The 23,019-nt window shown below is 40.9% G+C and overlaps 4 protein-coding genes across 11 annotated transcripts in view; 2 read left to right on the plus strand and 2 right to left on the minus strand.

Moving 5' to 3' along the window:
- rimkla (ribosomal modification protein rimK-like family member A) lies at window positions 1-14,064 on the plus strand. The gene is made up of 6 exons (XM_028410643.1): window positions 1-922; window positions 6,657-6,887; window positions 7,623-7,709; window positions 8,869-9,072; window positions 9,825-10,341; window positions 12,833-14,064. Exons 1-6 carry the CDS (start codon window positions 760-762, stop codon window positions 12,882-12,884), a joined length of 1,254 nt encoding a protein of 417 aa, XP_028266444.1. The 5' UTR covers window positions 1-759; the 3' UTR covers window positions 12,885-14,064.
- On the minus strand, window positions 14,052-19,002 carry zmynd12 (zinc finger, MYND-type containing 12). The gene is made up of 8 exons (XM_028410668.1): window positions 18,827-19,002; window positions 17,324-17,453; window positions 16,790-16,961; window positions 16,531-16,700; window positions 16,213-16,335; window positions 16,042-16,126; window positions 15,329-15,474; window positions 14,052-14,307 (listed from the first exon to the last, which is right to left on the minus strand). The coding sequence occupies exons 1-8, from the start codon at window positions 18,964-18,966 to the stop codon at window positions 14,176-14,178; spliced, it is 1,098 nt and encodes a 365-aa protein (XP_028266469.1). The 5' UTR covers window positions 18,967-19,002; the 3' UTR covers window positions 14,052-14,175.
- On the minus strand, window positions 18,741-21,567 carry LOC114438983 (epithelial membrane protein 3-like). 2 transcript variants are annotated; one of them, XM_028410665.1, is made up of 5 exons: window positions 21,362-21,567; window positions 20,272-20,356; window positions 20,091-20,193; window positions 19,875-20,015; window positions 18,741-19,665 (listed from the first exon to the last, which is right to left on the minus strand). In XM_028410665.1, exons 2-5 carry the CDS (start codon window positions 20,347-20,349, stop codon window positions 19,490-19,492), a joined length of 498 nt encoding a protein of 165 aa, XP_028266466.1. In that variant the 5' UTR covers window positions 20,350-20,356; window positions 21,362-21,567; the 3' UTR covers window positions 18,741-19,489. The 2 variants fall into 2 exon arrangements, with proteins under 2 accessions (XP_028266466.1, XP_028266465.1); XM_028410664.1 differs by having other exon boundaries at window positions 20,272-20,360; window positions 21,362-21,556.
- The window catches only part of ccdc30 (coiled-coil domain containing 30), a 14,692-nt gene continuing 12,003 nt past the window's right edge, over window positions 20,331-23,019 (plus strand). For 6 of the 7 annotated variants that reach the window (XM_028410618.1, XM_028410621.1, XM_028410623.1 and 3 more), the window contains exon 1: window positions 22,350-22,459. The gene's annotated coding sequence lies outside the window, so the exon portion shown is untranslated. Of the gene's footprint in view, window positions 20,433-22,349; window positions 22,460-23,019 lie in introns of those variants that run through there. The other variant, XM_028410619.1, reaches the window with a different exon arrangement.

A 23,019-nucleotide genomic window follows, 5' to 3' on the forward strand; every position in this document is an offset into this window, starting at 1 on the left:
GCCGGGCTCGCCCACACCTTCCGCCCGCTGTTTGGGCAGTGAGACCGTTTCCGCATGGTGATTGGTTAAAGCCCCTCCAAACCTTTATTTTTGGGCCAGGCCCCGTTTCCTGTGCATGGGCACGCGGAGAAGTGGAGTTGTAAACGAAGCGCGTGCACTTTTCAGCACCAATACCTCGTGGATAGCAGCCAAACGCAACACATACAGAGTTGTCGTGTGAGTTAGCGTGCTTTATTGTGTTAAAGCGTCGACTTTGCGGTTTGCTGCGCCGTACGACCGCAACCATCACACAGGAAAACTTTATTGGCAATTCTGAGTCGACAAGTGGAAATACAAAGCGGCGCGACGTCAGCTTTGTTTGCCCTGGCGACAGGAGCTGCCCATCGGTTGAACGAGACGAGTTTTTGCGCGTAAAAATCGTTATTTTTTCTTCCGTGTCGAATTTCGGTTGGTCTGGGTTCATCAACCGCACCACAGGAGGACTAAATGGGTGGAAGCGAGAAGAAACAAAGGTGATAAAGAAAATTATTCGTACTAGCCGGTGCGGTGCAGACAGCAGTTGAGTCGTGGTCCTGTTTTTAGCCACATCACAGCCTGCTCACACCGTTAGCCGCCGAGGTCTCCATTGTGTGAGCATCTCTGTGCTATTCCACTGCCGCCCGACCCCCAACTCCCGCGCTGCCACCCTTCACCTGCCACATCTCACAGCTACCACTGTGTGTTTTAAAGCCGGAAACTTTTTAAATCCACGCATCCAATATGTGTTCTCGGGTTTGGTTTGTGACCGACCGGCGCATCAGCCAGGAGTATCCCCAAGTCCAGATCCTCCGGGCACTGAAGGAGCGCTGCGCCGACGAGGATGTTGAATTCCGCTATCTCCTCATGGATCAAATCGTGGTTACAATCAGCCAAGGACAGCTAGGTAAGCATCTCCCAATCAAAGCGGTCTATGTAAATATTGTGAGTTAATGATGAACCTTGGGCTGTTTTTAGATCAGCAATGTTTTACGTGTTAATGGCAGCCGGTCATTGTTTAGAGAACACACCGCGAGGAGTGGGCTAGCCCGGGCTGCCTGCTAGCAAGGAAGCGAAGTGTAAGCACAGCCGTGACCGCCTAACCCACTTTCTAGCTAGACTGCCTCCAGACGAAAAGAAGCTATGACGCTTGATTTAATTTAGCTGAATACGCTGCAATCCCAAATATTGTGGACGATCCGATATACCCCAAGCACAGGAAATTAGCTTTTATAACACAGTACCCTAGTTATTAGTGGAATCGAGTTGAGCTGCACACTGCATTCCTCTGAGGCAGCAGATGTGCGTTTTATGACGCGCTCTCACATGTTCAGTGTGGTTTTTTTATGTGGAAACCTTGCTGTGGTAATCCCTTATCGTGGCCTAGAAGACGGTCCACTCATTTAAGCTTGTCTTATCCCATTAGGCGAGGCTAATTGTTTAACATTAGATTTCATCAACAAAGTTGTTCCACTCTTTTAACCAGATGCTAAAAAGGTGTTAGGTTACATGGCTGGAAGGTGTAAGACCATTTTGCTAGTGTGAAGAGAAGATCACATATTATTTTCTTGTGAATTGTACTATTTTAGGATTGTTTTAGAATTGTTGATGCCATATCTCTATAATGACTTATGAGGGCTTAATACAGCACTAGTGAGAGCTCTCAACAAGCAGGCACAGACGGAATTCGTCGGGATGGCGTGAAGTTACAAATCACAATGTTACCAGATCAGAGGTGTGAAAGTCTCAATTAACACATAAATAACTGGTGTAGGCCCTCACTGGCAGGAGCTGAATAGATAAAAATGTGGGATGAATTAGCAGTGAGGCTGGGCATCATGTGTCTTTGTGTCTTTCCGAGCACATAGCTGCACAGACAGCAACAGCAGTGAGCCGACTCGTCAGCGTTTGTTTACTTCTTCTTCTTTCTCTTCCTTCTCCTTCTTCTTTGAGTTTTTTGGCGGTTGGCGAACAACACATTGCCGCATTACTGCCACCAGCTGGTATGTTTGCTGCGTTCAGTTGGCTTTAGTTGGTGTGATAAATCCTGTTGTCTGTGATCCTTCATCAGGAGCAGAAGTGTGTGACCCAAATCATAAAAAAACTGCTGATGCCAATCTGTTAGTGTGCTCCTAGTTTTTTTTTTAAATCTGTTAAGACTGGGGAAGTCATGTAGTGTGTCCCCAGCTTTAGGCTTTTCCTTAAGACATTTAGTCACACACATGACTTATTTGAGTTTCTCACCACAGCAGCAGCAGAACTGAGTACAAATAAATACATCTTCTTGTTGGCCCTGAAAAATCAGACCACACTAGCATAAGATATGGGCCTTGAGGTGCGTTCAGAGGCCTTTAAGAGAATGACCTACATTTCATTTACACAGAACCTGTGGAGGTTAAATGTAATTTTTAATGCAATCTTCAAAATTGGAAGCTTGACAGCATCATTGTGATGCTACGATGTGTGCAAATTCTTCCAGGCCATATTAAAAGAAACAAATGAGTTACTGCAAGTGTACAATATGAAATGCAGACACAAATGTGGTAAGAGTGACAAGTAACCAGTTATAGTAGGTGTTACACTTGTTTGTAGGGTCAAAATGTACACACAATCCTAAAGATAGTAATACATTTACAACTTGCTATTTCAAAGGGTTTCTCATTGTCTTGGCTCACTGGTATGTTCTCAAGTCAGGCTGAGGTCCACGTTTCACGCTCAAGTTAATGGGTTCAATATGTCCCTAGGAGAGTTCAACATGTGCATCGCACAGCGTTATAATGACCAGTGATGACTTCTCACATAAGTCAGCTAAACTTAGAAGCTAGTTAGAGGCATTTCACATCCTGTGATTGAATAAAATTAAACATATGAATTAATTTCACAATCCTCTGTGATCTTTGTGCATGCCACCCAGCTGCCCCAAAGACGATAAATACAACACTTGTGTGTTAGTAAAGATGGAACATTAAGGCAGGCTAAGCATCTTAATTAACTATCAGCACCTAGAAACATGTGGTTCAGATACTGTATCTTCAATGCCAATTATTGACATCACAATTGTTTTTTTTTATTTATGAAGCACAGACTCTTAATTTTATGACAAATAAGACTATGCAATGAATTGCATTACTCTTATTTGATTTGCATTGATATGACCGATATAACAATGTAGCTGCTCATAGCACAGTCTAAGGTATTTGTTGCAAAATAACACACTTTTTACATGCCTATCAAGAATGTGTACAGACCTTTTAGGGCTGTGACTTGCACTCATTTTCTTCCAGGAAAGCAGCTTGTTTATTGGTTAGCCAGCAGTATCTGATTTGCAGGTTCTAACATGCAGACTGGAAAGGAGCCATTTGCATTTTATTGGTTCTGTCAAAGAGGCACTTGATAGAAAAGAACCCTGTACAGAAGATGCTGATAAAACAAGGCAACACATTTATAATACACTTGTTTTCATGTTATATGTTACTGGTTATGCCTGTTGGTCTGGCATTGACTCCCACATGCTGCTATTACTACCATACCTGAAAACTACATTACTTGAATAGCACAGCTCTGTTATGACCTAAGCAGCCGGCATCTCTTTCAATGTGAAATCCGACAGCCCTTTTTATAAATAGTGACACTGCAGATGAACACTTGCACATGCAATTTGCATGGTTGACGTGGTTAAGGAGAACAGCGTCTGCTCTGTGATTACGTCATTGTAACATCTTGCTTTCTGTTGCTGAATAATCTTGTTAGGAAATCAGGTGCAGATGATCACAAACCCACAAATATTAATGAAAGAATGAGAATGCATCTTTATGCTCTTAGGATTGCTCATGCCACTTATGATTTGGCACACCACTAAGTTGTACCACTTAGAAGTGCTGCCCTTCTGGCTAACTGCCACCTACCAATGTTTTGTTATTTTTATTGCATAGTGTAATCAACCACTCTTGACAGGACTGCAGACTATTTTGCATATGTAAAAAAAATTGGATAAACCAGCAGCAGTTTCTTTTTTGATTGTACCAGCCACTGAGAATGGTAGACACAAAATGCTTACCTTTTTCTGCCACAATACATTAGGTATTGATCGTATCACATGGTATGTGTATTCAGATGACCGTGAAATGATTGAACACTACAAAGCTGTGCCTAATTTTACAGACTAATCAGTTTAAATGTTGTTAAAAGTATAATGTAGAAAATTTTCAGTGTCATCATATTAAAGTCAAATGAGCATTACTTAAATTATGGTCACTGTAATATTAAAATACTTCCCAGCCCCAATACAAACATGAATAAGAAAATTCTAATTTTCAGTTAGTGTGGTTTAAAATATGTTTACCTAATATATGCCAAATTTTTTTGTCTCATGTCAGGACTTGTCTCAGCTAGTTGAAGTGACTCTTTAGAAGTGCTCTTTAGAAAACACAGACTTCACTGCTAAGGGAAACAAAGGGTTTTTTTATTCATGTGGCCTTACAATGGGCATACAGTGTATATTTTTATTTATAATGACATATATACAAACAGGCAAGGAAGACATTCTTAGAGTTTGTCAGTTAACCTGCTGCCCTGTCTGGCTAATGTCAACAGGATACCAAGTCCTGCAGTGAGACTGCATTCAGGGCTGGCAGGACCCACCAGCCAAACACTGGCACAGCGTTTTGTCAGCCTGCTTTGTGACGTTGCAGTGGCATGCACAGAATGCTTGTTATGCTTGTTAGCTTTGTCAGGCAGATTGAAAATGGGACGCACCTATAGAGCCTATCGAACAAAGAAAATATTACAGCCTATCATAGAGGTAAGAAAACAAAATCAAACTTTTAACTGTAAACAGGTCATACATACCCTGAATTGAGACGTAGTCTCACAAAAACCTGTGCTGCGATTGTTTTACACTGGAATGGTCAGGTTTCTGAACGTTTCTGCGATGGTCATGTGACTGACAGTACAGTGTACATGAACACTTGCACAAATGAATAGGACTGATTCATCCAGCTGCCTCATCAGTCTCTGTTTGGTCCCCCCGGAGATGGAGACACGCACTGTGAATACTGTCTGTCAAAAACCATGAGACCACATCCCCTGATACTTCCCACTGTAACGCCACTCGCAGTTGCTGCATAATCAGAGCAGTGTGTGAGAGTGCTGAATAGGGCTGCAGAGACGGTCAATCCTCCTGCATCTGTACTAAGATAGGAAGGAGGAGCAGCAAAAAAAAGAAGGGTGGGGCCTTCTCATGGCTTCATAGTCCTATTTTCATGCGTTGCTTTCCCCCTCCTTTTCTGCATGCTTCCTTTCTCTTTACTTGAAGATGTGCACAATATCCTTAAAAGAAGTAGGTGCAACATGCAGACCACCTGGACTGGATGCACACCACACCTCCTGTCACGTCAAGAGCTATTATCTGTAGTTATTATGCATGCACTAACCATCGTGCTTCTCTCGACCTCTGATCTCAGCCAGTGCCGCCGCTGTCACTGTTGTGAGCCTGCCTTCTAAAATGGCTGAAATTCATGTCACAGTAGAGGGGAATTGCTGTGCCAGTGACAAATGCATTTCCACCCCACTTTCCCAATACATGTGAATACCCACACGTACACACAGGTTTTGTTGTCAGTTAAGCTGTTCATCATGATGAGCTGCAGGCTCAAAAATCTCACAGTCTCTCTCTGTTTCCTCTCTCTATCCAGGGTGACAGTGTACCACCAGTCGCCAATAAAATGCTGCCAAAACTTGGTGCATGGCTGTTAAATATGCCATCTGCACTGGCGAATACAATGTAATTTCAGAATCTTGCTATGTTGTGCAGTTTCACATGGATGCTGATAGAGACTGGAGGAGGCTAATGATGGTTACACTTGGTTCGATTTGTAGCCTTTGTAGAGAGGTTGGTGGATTCTGTGCCACACTAGTTTTATTCTAACCAGCATATGATACAAGCTTCTCTTTGTCCATTCCCTGTTCTCTATGGCTTATACATGCTGTGCTGAATTAAAATGGCTGATCAGTGACCTATTCAGATGTGCTCAGTTAGCCTATTGTAGCTACTTAGCTCACATTTGCATTATAAAAGTGGTGTCAGGCAGAGACATTGAAAACCAATGTTAGTTTGACTTGAATAAAGAAACACACCATGCATTTCAGATCATATATCAATTAGATTACACAGATCTTATTTTCCTTTCGTTTTTTTAAATACTATATCAACACAGTGTTTCCAAACAATCCCTTTTTTGATTAGTCAGCAGTAAAAACTTAGTATGTCAATTTTATATCCTCAAAAGAGGAAGACAATATTATAGCACTGCAGGAAGCTACTGTAAGTGGTTATGGACAGTATTGTATCAACAGATGCTGCAGGTTCCAAATTCACGGCTCAACACTTCCATCTATGCAGCTGGCTGCCTCTGCCTGGACCTGTAACCTAGCCAACTCTGTCAGAGCTGTGTTTTGACGACAGAAACAAAGTCCACAAAACAGTCTTTTCCACCTGTATATGAGGGATCTCAAATCTCACCAAGCACTTTTACAATGTTTCTAGAATGTTAGAATTTAATGGCACTTTTTTGTCTGAACAAGTCCCTCTACCATCTGTTCTCCAATAACCCCCTTTTCCATTCCTCTATCTCAATATTCAGGTCTGCGAGTGGAGCAGGAAATGGTGACATCCTATCCGCAGGTAGTGGTTGTGCGGGTGCCCACACCTTGGGTTCAGTCAGATAGTGACATCACTGTGCTGCGCCACCTGGAGAAGATGGGCTGCCGGATGATCAACAGACCCCAGGCCATCCTCAACTGTGTCAACAAGTTTTGGACCTTTCAGGAACTAGCCGGCCATGGCGTGCCTCTCCCTGACACGTTCTCCTATGGTAAATCCATACCTGTCATTTATCTAAAGGACCTCTCCTGTTGAGTGGAAGACAAAACACAAAAAAATAAGTCTGTTTTAACATTTAAATGCCATTGAGTTTCATCATCTGTAGTCAAATGAATGTCTGTACAGAAACACTGCTGTGACAGATGTTTGTTGACATTTCATTCACATTAGTTGTATAAGATGGATTAATACGCATTTATTCATTCACTGCAATTACTGAAGCAACACCCTGCCATACATACCTGTTCAAATCACTGATTATTATCAATGCTGCTGTTGTATTTGTAAGTAAGGAAGACATGGCATGTAGCCATCAACAAAAAGGCAGGCTGTTTATATTTGGTGTACTTTGTTGATTTGAAGTAATAAAGAGAGACCAACAACCAGCAGCACACACTTCTTTCTGTTTTCCAAAACTCCTCTGTGCTGTGGAGTTTGTGAGAGCAGAAACAGACAGCAAGAGAGAAAGAAAAAGGAGGGGGTTGTTTGGCCTACATTCCATCCCTCTCTGCACAGTAGGCCTTGCGATGCATGCAGAGCAGCTGGAGAGCTTATGTAACTGAGTCACTTCTGTTTCCATAGCGACATGCTACATTCCCTCTGCCCACCCTGTTAAGTCTACTGTAATGTGTGAATTATGCTATCAAAACAAAAACATTTTTTTATTATATTTTTAACTGTGTTTGTGTTTGCCTCCTTTTTGTCTGGCTGCATTATCGTTTCCAAGGAGGGCATGACAACTTCCGTAAGATGATTGATGAAGCAGAGCCGCTTGGCTACCCGGTGGTGGTGAAGAATGCACGTGGCCACAGAGGTAAGCTAGTCGGTCCATAATCTCTATTCTGTTTACTAAACCACTCCTTAAAATCTTCACACAACTGGCCCCTAATGAGAGTACAGTCCACCCTTATATGAAATTCACTGTCAGGGTGTTAAATGATTAGGACTGTGGTGCTGCAAAAAACACAGAACAGAACTATGTGATGCCTCTAATGTTTTGTTAGGTTAATCATTTTACCTTATTTGGGGTTAAAAAATGGACCCCACTCTTCTCATTTTGCCCTAATTCACAAGGGGCATGAGCTGGAAGTTTCAGCCATGCTGTGCTTCCAAGACACCAGCCTCAGTGTCTGCTGACCCATTAGCCCTTCCCTATTCATATTTATCGACACTTGACTGCTTCTACCATTGTGTGAGGGGAAAAAAACAATAGTCTTGGCTAGCCCATGCTGCCACCACAGCACATTGTTAGGGAAAGTAACCGTTAGGCAGCCACCAGCTTAACCCTTTTTATGGAGTTTGGTGTCTCAAGGGTTGCTCCTAGTGTCCCTGTGGTTGACTGTTGGCACTGGCTGAAGTCCTTTTTATGAGCATGTATAAAAGCCTGTGAAAAAATAGAAAGGAGTGTTTCCAAATCATATGAATCATTCCTTGCTCTTTCCTTGGTCAGTTGATTTGGATGTAAAATCATGTGATTCACCATGTTGTTACACCCTCCATTCATGTGTCACAGGACGACTACTACTACTACTTTCTTTTCTTGTTTTTGACTTTTAAAGCATTATGTCATATCTGCCACTGTCCATCTTCAGATCTACATCATGCTACCAAGAGATTGCCCTGTCATTGTCTTACATGGTGTGCACAGACTCACTGCAATCACATGAGTTTCCTGGAACTGGGGTCAGAGGTCTTGACAATAAGAACACAGACCAAGTGGTGTTAATTAAAACAGGCATCTTCTATCCTGTGTGAGAAGCAGTTCTGTAGCTGCTAAGAAGACTGTCCTGTCTGTTAGATGAGAAATGAGAACTGACATGAGACACAGTCAGCAGACACAGCTACTTGTCAGCAAGCTTTAACCAACCATAACTCAACCATGACTAACATAAATCAAATGAGAGTGCATGGAACCATTTTGTTTTCATGTGGATAGAAACCGCTCTATGTTCATGTCTCCTTCCTCCTCTTAGGGAAGGCTGTGTTCTTGGCCCGTGACAAACACCACCTGGCAGACCTGTGCCACTTGATCCGCCATGATGCCCCCTACCTGTTTCAGGAGTATGTCAAGGAGTCGCATGGCCGTGATGTGAGGGTGGTCCTGGTGGGCGGCCGTGTCATCGGCTCTATGCTACGCTGCTCCACCGACGGTCGCATGCAGAGCAACTGCTCCCTGGGTAGGAATGTGCCTGAGAGTCAATGATCACAAATTACATTACTGTTATAAGCACTACTGCACTAGCATAGTTATGTTTTTAAAGTGGTATATTTCCATATACTGATGGAAGAATATAAGATTGTCTTTAGTTGGGAAACCATCTCAATGTTTTTTAAATTATGAGGTTAAAGTTGTTCTGGTCATTAAAGTCTTATTTAGAGATATTTGGGAATTATTATAAAGACCATTATGACTTATTGTGTCTGTCTGCTTGTATTTTACATAGTGACCAGTTGGTGCACACATATATGTCACATGTCACTGGATCTGCCCATCAGTGGTTTACAGAAAAAAGATTGTCTCTCTTACTTTATGAACTACTTCTGGTACAACCAACAAGCCTGTCCTGACTCTACCCCTAACACATTGACTTACACAGCATTGCAGTTGATGAGACTGATTTTCAGTGTCAGAGCATGAGCAGTTTTAGTCTTGCTCTGGTTGTAATGCACTGTGACATATTTAGGACACCAGTCATCAGATTATTCTGCATTTATGTAACAGTTCAGGTTGACACTTCTACTGACTCTAGGCAGATGTGAGCTGATATTTAATTTTATGATATTAAATATTAAAAAGAACTCTCCTGACACTCCATTTGTAGAATATGAAATCTTTTTTGATTATCAGAAAATTCTAATGTTTTTGAGCTCAGTCTGACATGTGAGGTGTGTATTAACCAGATTTTTATGTTTTTGACTCCATTGTTAGGTGGTGTTGGAATGATGTGCCCACTGAGCGAGCAGGGAAAGCAGCTGGCCATAGAGGTGTCTAACATCCTCGGCATGGATGTGTGCGGTATTGATCTCCTGCAGCTCAATGATGGCTCATTTGTGGTTTGCGAGGCCAACGCCAACGTGGGCTTCATTGCCTTCGACCAGGCTTGTGGCATGGATGTAGCAGGCATTGTTGCCGACTATGCCCTGTCGATGCTACCCAGCCGCCTCACCCGTAAGATGTCCTTGCTGTCAGTCGTGTCGAGCACCAGTGAGACCAGCAGCGAGCCTGAGGTGTGCAGCGTCCCTGCTGGCAGCAGCTCACTGCCTGAGGCTGTCTGCAACATGAGCGTGGGTTCCACTTCCAGTGAGAGCGACCCGGAGTTACCGGAGCCATCGCAGTCCTCGCCGTGCCAATCCACTTCCTCCACTCTGCCCGACCTCCCTGATCTCCCAGATCCAGCCTACAACTTCAACACGCTCCTCGCCAATGAGATCAAGCTATTGACTGAGTGAGATTGAAGCTGCTTCACACATAAACGCCACATAAACATACACACACCTGTACAGATGGCAACAAACATTCCTTTTAAAAAAACGTATGAATACACAAAACATGAGTGCAAAACATGGGCAGAACAAAACACACATACTGACATACTCACAGAAACACCAAACACAAGCCTTCTCCCACTTACAGATCTGAGGCTGCTCCCCTGACTATCCTCTCTTTGCACCTCTATTTCCAAACTGCACATCCTGCTAAGGCTACACTGCAGCATCAAGGTGAGAGTGGGATACAGTATATATGATCACTACCAAATTGGCTTCTGGTAGTTTCTATTTAATATTTTTGGCGGGATCAAGGATTAAGCATGAACTCCTCCCATGTATTTATCCTCACAATACAGAAACTCTACTTTAAGTCAAATCCATATGTTGTAGAAAAGGCTTTCCTCCTGGGACTGTGGTCAAGTTGGCTGAATTGGAGGCAAAATTTGTTGTTGGAATACATGCTCATGCATATTTACAGTTACAATGTAGCAATGTCGTGCTCTTCTTAAGAGCATAGAACAGGATGGGAGTCATCCTGCAATAACTGGACATGTATAATTTTTTATCTCAGATTTACTGCGATTCATAATACATGATGAGATGGACATTAATTTCTTGCTCTTTGACATATGTCATGTTGTTAATGTAACTAAAAAAATACCAGGGTAATGCAACAAAACGTTTTAAAATTATAATCGGTAAAATGCCAGGTTTGAAACACAGTGGCTGATTTGCCTTTTATGCATAGCTAGTGAAATCAGACGTGAACCCATAAAGCCAGAAAATGATCTTGGGTGCTAACGGTGTCTGTAACTTTGTCTGTTCACTTCAGCAGGCATGCCAATGTGAAGGCATGCAGCTGCCTCAAACTGTGCAAACTAGAATAAAAGTCACAACATTAAATATAAAATTGCTCACTGCTCGTTTTTAAATTTTACATTCTCGGATTGCATGTTTGATTAGCCTTACCAGCATCGGACAGCAGCAGTCTGCTGTGTTTTTTTTTTGGTTCATTAAATGCCTAGCACTTTATGAAAAACAGATGCATTTTTTTCTCACTCAGATGACATTCTTAGGAAAGATAAGACATTGTGTGAAAGCTGTGTCTACACTTGCAAAGCAAAAATATACCTCAAAACAGTGACTTCTCACTGCCGTAGGATGACATAGATATTCAGACATACAGTACATATCAGCCTGGATCTTTGTGGTTGTCAAATGGCCCATGACATACCAGGTATACCATCCCTAGATGTCTAACAGCGACACAAAAACATAGTTGTGTTTTCTTTTCTTTTTTGTTTTTAACTTTCTTTGTGTATATATTTAGGTAGTGAATTAGCTTCACAGCATGCTAGTATTTTGCTGGTGGAACTGGAACAGGTAAAACTGCCAACATTGACATTTTCATAAGCTATTTTGGACAAGCTAGTTGTACAGACTTGCAATATAAAAAAGAGTGAGACTGAAATTTGGTGCTTACAATTTCCAGATTTGGTTAGATGTGATTACTGTCATATCATTTGTAGATTTTACTGCTTTTATAGTTTATTACAATACAGTATCATAACCCACAAAATGTGTTGGCATGATGTACAAAAAATGGAAGCTACATTTTTTGCAGTCTTCTTGAATAGAATGTTACTTGTTTCCTTAGAGAAAAAAGGAAAATAATCCAGGGATTTCAGCAGCCTAGATTTATATTGTTTACAAGTTTTGTTCCTTTAGATTTTTTTTAGATCACATACATAGTTGTGGGATATACTGGTGTAACTGTCAATCACTTAGAATAATTTATAGCTCACATCGAAAGCACAAATTCAAACCCTATGTTCCGCATGGTGACATTTATGTTTTTTAGGCCTGTAACCCTTTCTGTTGAACACAACTCAGGGAAGCAGCCTGGATCAAAACCCTGACCCCCAAAGGCATGACATATCCATCCGAGTTTGAGACATGTCAGACATAACACGTACCTACAAGCAGACAACAATACACATAAACAACAATGAAAAAAAGGTTGTAAACTACAGTATAAGACATGTGGTGTATACCATGGTTAACATGCACTTTTTTTCCTTGCTTGTTTTATATTGTTCCTTGTTTTCTTCCTAATTTATCGTATTTTTAAACGAAAAAGAAGTGGTTGTGTGCACTAATATTGTCTCAATAAAGTGAATCCGCTGTGAAGCTTGATTTTTATTTCACTTTCTAGTGGGCCCAAATTTACTGTCTGAATCCAACAGGGCCCTGCTGTAGGGTGCCAAATCTAAACAGACAAAAGGAAGAAAAAAAAAGGCAGCTCATTTTTAAAGTCTGCTGTCAAGTGATCACAGTGGTTCCACTGAGAGAATAACACCATGTACTGTGATGTTGTCCAGTATCTACATAATGAAAATATCTGACAAACTGTGAAATCCCCTAATGTCTATTCTCCTGACACGCTAGGTCCGGCGGCCTTGATCAAGTCACATCCCAGCATAAATGCTTATGTGGGTGAGCTATCTCCAGTTGTTGTTCCCCTGAATTTTTTTGAAGTCTTTGTCCTTGTATTGAAGTCTGCATCATTCCACGTTGTGTACATAAGTGTAAATTAAACGTCACATAGCTTTTCAAGACATCAACAGCCAGCCATATAAGAGAGAAATGTTCATTTCACTCTTACTGCCCATTATTTATGCATCATCCATATGCCGACAGCACATCTAGCCACTGAAGGTAAATAAACAGTGCCCTATCAATTTTTAGAAATGCCTTCTCATCATGTGGTTTCCTTCAGGATTACTGATTTGAGGATCAAAGTCTAGTCAAAGTTCCCTGTTCAGATTTCTTTCTGCTTTGTCTTCATAGATGAGCGGCCATGATAAAATGTATACAATGCATGGAAGCTACTGAAAAGAAACAGGGGTACTGCATGCTATTGATACAGGGAAGGAATACATGTATTGGCCTTGTGAGATGTGTGGCCAGCCTGGAACAAACATGTAGGGACCTCTGGATGAGTCACTGTGTACAACAACAGAGCACAAGGCTACTATTTAAATCCAAACTGCTGCTAATGTATATTTGGTTCATACATTTTAAAATGAAAAGGGAATATGAGAAAATCCAAGTGTTTCCATGTTTTGCTGCCTCTCATCACATGAAAAAAAAGAATCTGAATGCCAAAAACAAACATTTTGTTGTATAAATCAGTACAAATAACACTAGTAGTAAGATGATTTTAAAAAATATTGTTTTGATAAAAAGGAGTAAATGTTTTAGAAATGTATATAATATGTAAGATTTCACAGCACCCATCAGGTTTATTTTACATCGGTTTTAAAAGGAACCTGAAGTTTGCTAAAATGTTTACAGTAGGCAATTCTTTTATTTGCAGAAGAAAGATGCAATGTTTTTGCTTCAGTGAAATAATGCAGCTCTCTGGTGATGATGTATAGACATTAGACATCTTTATCTGAATATGGTGATTGGATTAAGAGGTTCTGGATTGCTAGACATGAAATAAGCAAAAACATTGCATATAGGTTTATAGGAAATGCCCTTGACCATTATTCTGTTCAGTGTTACAAAAATTGATCCCAAATTCATGTAATTCCAAAATGATGGAAATATATATATCCCTCTTTTTTTTTTAGATTAAAAATAAAGATGAGTCATTATTCAAAACCTGTGAAAAAGCGTCTCCTCCTTTTCTATTGCATGCAGTTTTTTTTCATTACGCACCTAACATCTGGATAAAGTGCAAATGGTATTAAATATTTTACTGAACGTCCTGATGAGCTGGTTGGCTAATCAGAACCAGGATGTGGGTCTGCCTGCGGATTCTGCACCAGCTGCAGCAGGCCCTGGATGGATTCTGTCAGGTCATGGTTTGGTATCAGCTGGCTGGCCTGCAGGGCTGTGCTGCCAAATCCCAGTGCCTGGCACACAAACACAAACAGAAACAAATGCAGCTGTCAGACTCTCTGGGGAGAGTAAAGCTGACTTATATAATGATATCACTGAAATTGGACTGCAACCCAGTTGACTTAATTCACCCCTCTCTACCCTTACTGCAACCTGATCTGCCAGGCTGTTCCACTGTCCTATAAAGGACAACATGGACATGTAACTGCTGTTTGACACTGTTGACAAAACCATGCATTCTTATATGGAATCGATTTCACTGGGAAATTATGTGAGGTTTATAGTGGCGTTCATGGGATTCCTGTAAGTTTGTGAGACTTGTAAACAGCTGGGAAGTTCTCACTGAAGTACTGTACTTCCTGTATTTCCACACATTGCCGCTTTATACTTCCACTTTACTACATTTCAGAGTAGAATATACCTTCATTTTGCTGTTCATGCTTTATAAATAAAATGATTTTTTTAATGCAGAACCTTTATTTTGAAGGATTTGATGCAGCTCATAGGTTCTCTTGTGCAATGTTTATTATATCCTCAACGACACAGTGAAAAACAGCAGCCCTAACAACACAGCAGATAGATGACAACAATAAAACACATTAACTAATTGTAGAGCTGTATTTGAACTGTTTGAACTGGCTTGAACATGTTTTTGTACCTGAGCTTAGCTGTAAGATGTCGTCCAACCTTTATCCCCCTCTTACCCAGAACACACTGAACTCTGACATGCAGGACTTTCCTGCTACTAATGCACAAACACTAGGACACTGCAGCCTTTTTCTCTGAGCTGGTGAGACAGATCTGCTGATTCACCAAGCGTCTAAAGTGTTGACACACATACAAACAGCCTCCAGAGCTTTACACAAAGATAGGAAACTAAGGAGGAAGTTGGAGAGCCAAGACATCCTCATCAACTACAACTTAATCCCACCTTATCTTTACAGCTTCGCCAATTAAGACATAATCCCACACTGAGACAGCACAAGTGGGGCATGGTGTCACTGTGTTAATACCTGAACCCGTCAGGTGGCTTACCTTTAGGGAGTCACCTGCCAGGTACCACAGCATAGCCAGGCTGTGGGCCACCAGTGCAATCTGAGCAGAGTCTTTATTGCAGTCATTTTGCTGAAACGCCAGTATGGTTTGCAACATCTCCTCCACTTCAACTTGCTTGGCTTTGTCTGCTTGCACGGATACAAACAAAGGCGTAAATGTCATTTAGTTTTATGGTACAGAGGATTACCGTGGTCTTAAATGTTCATTGAGAAAACAAAATACATCAATTGTATTCTGGTCAATAAAAATTAGGTCTGTGTGCATCTTTGGTAGGGTTTGTGTAAGCATCTTCCTCGCCCACTTTTTCCAGATAAACATCCCAGAATGCCCAGGAAATTGCATTGGAGCTAACAAGCTTAGCATCATATGTAGGGCAGCAGCTGTGATAGAAGCTAGTGTTGCGGATGCTGCACAGCCAGAGATGTGTCAGCAGTGGTCTCTAGTCGGTCCTAAGCATACTAGTGTAAATCTGGGGTTTAGCTTTCGGATTGCACGGCAAGACAGCTTGACTAAATATAGCTTTGTTGACCTTATTTTTTCAGCGATACGCCGATGGCTGTCTTGGCTGTTAAGAGTTTGGAGCATGATAGGCCGGTGATGTCATTTACAGTGTGGCATAATTGGATATACTAACAATAGGGCAATTGGCTTTACATTATTTACATTGCACATATTAGATGTGACATATGCACCATAGATGGGGTCCAACAATTTGTCTGGATTTTGGATGTGAGACTTGAAGAGTTCATTCAGATGGCGGTGCAAAGTATGTGCCACCTACAACAGGAGAAAGTAAGGAAAGTATAAGATAAACATGATATACATAAACAAAAATAGATTCAGTCCTATGGGAAATGATGTACCTCAGAGTACAAGGAACAGGCGATGGACATCTCTCCCTGTTTTGCAAACACATCAGCCATAAGGTAGAAGTCACTACAGGTGATTATGCTATCCACACCATACTCCTCACTGGCATTATATATCTGAAAACAAACAATAAAATGTTTTATTATATTATAATGTTAAATTTGTATGTATTAAGAATTACTAATGTAATGGAACAAAATATTGAGCATTCTACACAGGATGAAAAAGTTGTTTTCACTATAAATACAATCCTCCTGCTCAATATAGTCATGGAAGAGTTAAAAAGTCAGGATGCTAATTGTGACACAGACAGCATTTGCAAAGTTATGTAGAGCTGTTTCCAGGTTTCCGGTTGCTGTATAAAGGCGGCCAAGACTCCTGTGCAGCCGATGGTGGACCTCATAACCACATTCTGGGCTCTTTGACACCACCCACTCTGCAAGGGACAGGAGATCTGCTACTTGAGCTAGATTACCCAAACCTGTAGAGAGGAAACAAACACTAATATCCTGTACTGTACAGTGAATCAACAAAAAAGATCTGGGAAACTATTTTGTGCTCGCCTCTCACCCATATTAGCTTCAGCCAGCAGCAGGTAGGCAGGGACTAGTTGGGTGTTACAGTTGCCATGGAGGTCAATGGAAATACGCAGGCAGCACTGGGCAGCAGGCAGAGCCTCTTGGTGTTTTCCTTCAGAGAGCTTGCTTTGAGCCACCGACCTACATATCTTGATCAGCTCTGCCTAAAGGGAACAAATACCAGGTGTACATCAGCATAATTTCACCCTTCAGCCACCCCTTAGACTTCTAAGAAAGTTGCACAACAATTCACAGTAGCAAACCACTCCTGCTGATCGAGCCAATACCCAGAAGTGTTCAGGATTACCTTGCATATCATTCAAGTGTCATGCAAACATGAATCACTGAAGCTGGAACTGGCTGGAACTGAAACCATATGCAGCTGACTGTCAACTCAGACAAAGCACCACAAATTCCTCTGTGGTCATTTCCCATGATGGTGAGAAATGTAAGCTAAAGAGAAATTTAAAACAATATGTCTACACTGTACAGTATGTTCCTCACATGTGGTTATACACATCCTCACCTTTTTAAGCTGCGTCTCAATTTGGATGGCCTTCTGGGAGCTTAAGGGCGGTGGATTGCGTATGGGAACAAGCAGCTGACAAATTCTCTCATGGATCCCAACCCAGTCAGCCTGCTGGTGCTCAGCATTACTGAGGAATTCAAGAAAAATCTGTCATATTGAAATTTCCAAACTGATCCCCAATGAGGCTAATGTTTTCTCAGCAATCAAGCTGTTGATTAAAAAAAAACATGATCTACACTAGCTTTGGTAAAAATTATATGGAAGTATGGATCAGAGTGATATCTCACAGAAAAATACTGCAAAGCCTTCTATTCTGTTTAGGAAATGCCATCCGAGTGCACACGAGGGCATACTAAATTGTGCACCATTACATAACTGGTCTGTAATTTTGCTCATCTGGCACACCTCTTCTGCACACATCTGTGGAAACTGTCTTGGTTTTCCATGTGTTTTTATTACTGTGGAGCCTTTATGCTCCCTTCAGTGCACTTCTCCTTCAGGAGCAGGCAGAAATCAGGCGTCCGGTGTCCCATCACTCACATTCTGCACAGCTTGTGCAGAAAGGTGCACATGAACATAAATTACAGTAATAGGCATTCTCAGGACACACTTTCTGCTTTCTGCCTGGCTCTCTTTTGCTTATCAGTCGGCCTAATGCTGCAGTAAATAGTTACCACAATCATAAGCATACTAGTTATGTAGCAGCCAGACAGAATGTGATATGGCTCATTTAGCATGCAGATTATCCATTTCACCCATAACACCCTAAGTTGACCCAAAGAAACATTGACAAAGAAAAATGCTGAACAGACATATAATTAAAGCTAATTTCTAAAGCAACCCTAAACTAACTTTCTTCAGATCTAATAAAAAACGTGTTATCCTGCTTGTATCCCAATATGATAAGGCATAATCTAAACATTTGTATTACATTACATACAAAACATGTGCTTTTCATTTGTTGTAAAAGGCTGAGAGCGCTGCAGCCACAGTAAGAGGCTGTAAGCTCCCTGAGACTGGCTGTAGTGGCTCATCCCTTTCCATAAATCCCTCCAGGCAGGGGTGTCACCACATGCTCTTCTTCACTCCACATTCTATGCCAAATGAGGATTTCACCCAGCACCATCTCATGGTCTGCAGCTCAGCCTGCATAAGGCAGTGTGTTGGCTTGTTGGACTGATGTTGAGCAAATTGCACGATCAAAAAAAAAAGACACAGGCACCAGTCTCATGAGCAAAAAATAACCGTTGTGGTAATGTCATTTCCAGCTGTTCCTCAGCCACAGGAACGCCTTTCATCCGGGGGCGTTCTCTGATTTTTTGATGGGAAGAAAAAAAAACATGGCGGACGCTGCCACCTCGCGTCTAAACCGTACAAACTCACAGAACACAAAAACATAGGCGGCATTTGGAAATAATATTTTCACACACAAACGGTCAGTTTATTATGATCAGCCTAATGTTTTATGAGGTGTTGACAGCTGGGATAAATCGATCTTACCAGTAATACGTCACCCGACACTGGGCGCACTGCAGGTGCGCGTCTCTTTGGCAGATTTCACACAACACTTTAATTCCTTTGGGTAAGGACAGAGGATATATTTTGGACGTTGTCCCAAAAACGTTAGGTTTTACCTCCATGGTCACAAGAAAGACTGGTAAACACAGGACTGCAAATTAGCTTGTGAAGCTGTCTCCGGCTGAGCACGTGTATGTTTATGGTCGCTATGGCAACGACCATAAACAAGGATTGAAAAGTACGATTGTGTTTGTGTGATGATTACTGACGTCATCTACTTTATATACTTTGTCAGCTATAAAAAGGTACAAAAATATACATTTCCAGTTTGCTGTTAGGGAAATTTAAAAAGGTAAAAAGCACATACTAGCCTACTGTTGGTATTTTCCTGCTTCACAGAAGACATAAAATAATGACTTCTCTAAAAAAAAGGTACTAAGCATTACAGATTGTACTAATATAGAGAATTCCATGAATAAGCCTGAAGCATGATCTGTCTTACTTTAGCTATTACAAATATATACAAATAAAAAAAAATACATTAGCCAAGTCTGAGCATAACAACAATGACATTTCTATATGTTTAAAATAATTTTGGATAAACTGAAGTCAGATCCTTTTCTGTTGTTGACACTTTTCCTCTGGTTACTCTTTCTTCCGCAGGTGGATGTATATGACCCCACTACACAGCAGTAAAGGAACACACACCCAGGCCAGGATGAAACAGTAGCCAAAGTGTCCTGAAGTCAGCTCTTTGGTGTCTGGAAGGATTTCTTTGTTGTGTAATGTGTAGATCAAAGCTGCAGAGAATGCTGTCAGGCCTAGAAAATAAATAGAAAACATGTGATGTTATTGTTTTAGTGGATATTATTATGCAGTGTTTGCAGCCTCCATCATTTCCCATATTTATAGTAGTGTCACATAAAATAAAACATATTAAGAATTTACATAATGTGTTGCTTCTTGTATAAAATTAAACCTAAACAAACAATGGCATGCTGACAGGTGCATTATTTCACTCCACTGTTACCTGCAAAGACTTGGCACAGCCCAGTGAAGTAGAAGAGTCCACCTTTAGACATGGTGAAGAGTTGACCCAGGAACACCAAGAATGAGACGGAGGAGAAGACCACAGCGAGGACCATCAGGACCTGCACTGCCTGAAGCCAATCTGAGAAAGAAAACCACTCCCATCTTTAAATTTTCAGTCGTTATCTTTGGGAGAAAATACCAAAAAATGAATTACCAGTTTCTTTAGTGGAAGCACACAGCCAGGTTCCCGTGGAGTTATCGTATCTACAGTTATACCAGAGGTCTGAGTTTTCCATGCCTTCCCACACCCACCAGGACTTTATAAGGAGATGAGACGACAGACACAGTCAGATATGTCACACTTATGATGTAATTAAACTTCCTTCCTATGTTACCTTCTCCATGGTTGCGATGAACAGCATTGCCAGTGTGATGAGGTGCAGCAGGGTGACAAACATGAGGAGGTACGCCATTTTCTGCCTGTCTGCCAAAAACAAACAAACCGCTTTAAATTTAGGATTTCTGAGAAACTTCATTCAGCACTGCAGTAGATGAGGTAAGAGTGTGTGACCAATATGTTTGTTTCACAGTAAAAGTGTGTGTTGGGTAAATTTCCTGTTTTTTTGAAAACACAAAGTGGAAAATCTGAGGAGGTGAACAGAGTACTCTGTGTTACATAAGACCATGCTGCAAAACAGAGTGCAGGGAGACATTTCTAAGGCTTCCCTTTTACTGACCTGTATGTTGCGACCATACAGCAACCCAGCAGAACCTGGGCGGCGCATTCAAATCTAAATACTGCCAAAATATTTACTCATTCTACCCTTCTAAATGGGTGTTTTTTTCCCTCTGCCAGAAGGGTTGACAGTCTATAATTCAACTCACATTTGGATTTCATTACAGCTGCTCTGCTTTGAGATTAAAGCTTGCAGAAAAGTCTGTTTTTTTACAACAGGGTACAAGGGTATGTGACATTGTACAGATGTAGTGAAAAACACTTCAGAGGAAACATTTGAGTTTACAATAAAAAAGACATTCACTCAGACAACAAAGAAAACATACAAAACAGGAAGAAATTGTCTGTAAAGATCTTTATCTGTAGGTCCATTTGGGTGGGCGGTGGAGTCGATTACTGTCAAATTAAGTCATTATACTTGATTTCATCCATCGCATAACAGCGAATGCTTACATTTCTGTAAATCATTTTAATATAAAGGATCAAAGAAAATGCTCATATTTAATGACCCCTGTTTTCTTTTATTCAAAAATAAGTGACACAAATTGTCTGATGGTATAAACACACACACACACACACACACACATATATATATATATATATATATATATATATATATATATATATATATATATATATATATATATATATATACCTTACTATATAAGCTTGTAGGAGAAGTAATCCAAGATGCAAGCAATGAGATATTTACTGAAATTAGATGGAAAATCAAGGAAATATCTACTTACCCTGGCTATTGCTTGTTCCAGTAACTCAGATCTCAGAAGTTTAGGTGAAGCTCTACTCTACAACATCGTGCCCCTCTTGGTGGTCCACTCTTTTCTAGCCTTGCCACACCTCCTATATTTTTTCACTCACTCCGAAATTTCCACAGAGAACGCCCATTTCCTCTGTGCAGCACAGAGCTCCCTTTTTTACTGCACAGTGCATCACCATCCAAAAAAAGTCTCAGATGAGACCCACCCATAGGCAGCAGAGGCCCATAAAACCACATGAAGAAATTTTCTCTGTAAACAGTTTAACTGGAGTTATCTCTGGTGTAATGGGTACAGTGGCAGCATACGTCATCAAATAAATAAACATACAGATGCAAAATAGTTCACATTTTCACACCAGAACACACTGAGTATTAAGGGTGAACTGGTCACATAGAAAAAAGCATATCTTTTTTGACTTAGTGGGTGTAATAAGAAAAAGTGGGAAAATGCTTAAAAAAACAAATATTCTAAAATATTTACTACTTAATGATAGCCTACTACTATTTAGAAATAAAAGCACACCATTATTTTAAATCACATGATTCAAATTAAATTAAAACTATTTTATATTTCCTTTATAATAAGTCAGTTGCCGCTGTCGCCCCCTGGTGTTTACAACCATGTTCAAAAAACAAAAATCCTAATTAAAACTATGTAATGGAATATACATCATAAAAATTGAATACAACTTGAAATTAATAAAATAAAGTGTTTGACTTATTACGTCACCAAGGACGAAATCAAGTCCCAAACTTTATCTCAGGGGGCAATCATATCCTTTTTAGATTATGCAGATTTACTTATTAAATAATTAACTACATATTTAATTTACCATCATTTTATTGGCTCATGCTCTTCTAATCTAACACCGTGGACTGAGTGGTTGCCCCCCCCCCCTCCTTATGCCCCCTGCTTCTTGTGAATGGTATGGTCCGTTGCCTAGGTGCTAGTAGAAGCCAGTTACTCCGCCACGCCTGTCCTCAGCGTTTAGCTTCTCCTCAGTGTTACTCTTTGAGATGTTAGTGGAACTTTTAGCCATAGACTGCACGCTCGGCTTCACTGCCTCGGGTAAGTTGGGTTTTAATAGAAGTCCTAATGTATCACAACAAAATCCTTTCGGACTCCATTAGTTGCGGCCACTGAAAAAAAAGCTACGGCTACCATTAGCGAGCTAGCGTTAGCTCGGCGTGAAGTATGCTGCGGTAACTTTGGAACTAACTTTGCTAACTAATGGGCACTGACGGTAGTAACGTTAAGCATTCGGATGATTTGCTAACACGTTAACACAGCACGGTCAACATATTTGTGGTTTTAACTGGCCAACTTGACCAAACGGAATGCAAGTGGCTCTTGTCCTGCACAGCCCGCTTTGCTCCTCCTCGTCAGACATTTTGGACGAAAGGAAAGCTGGAAAGAAAGATTTCAAATCAAGTTAGACACATATTTGGAAGAAAGCCTGTGACGCTGTCCATATTGTTACATCTTTCTATAGACACTGTTCCTAAATGCAGTGTTTCCAAAAGCCTACAAGCCAAAGAGCTGTTATCCTTACTGCTTCATGTTTTTATCTTTATGAGGGCAAAGCATTTGGTCTTACATGCTGTAGGTAATCAGCTTCAGGTTTTGCA

This window comes from Parambassis ranga, chromosome 7 (genome assembly GCF_900634625.1).
Source record: "Parambassis ranga chromosome 7, fParRan2.1, whole genome shotgun sequence".
Lineage (NCBI taxonomy): Eukaryota > Metazoa > Chordata > Actinopteri > Ambassidae > Parambassis > Parambassis ranga.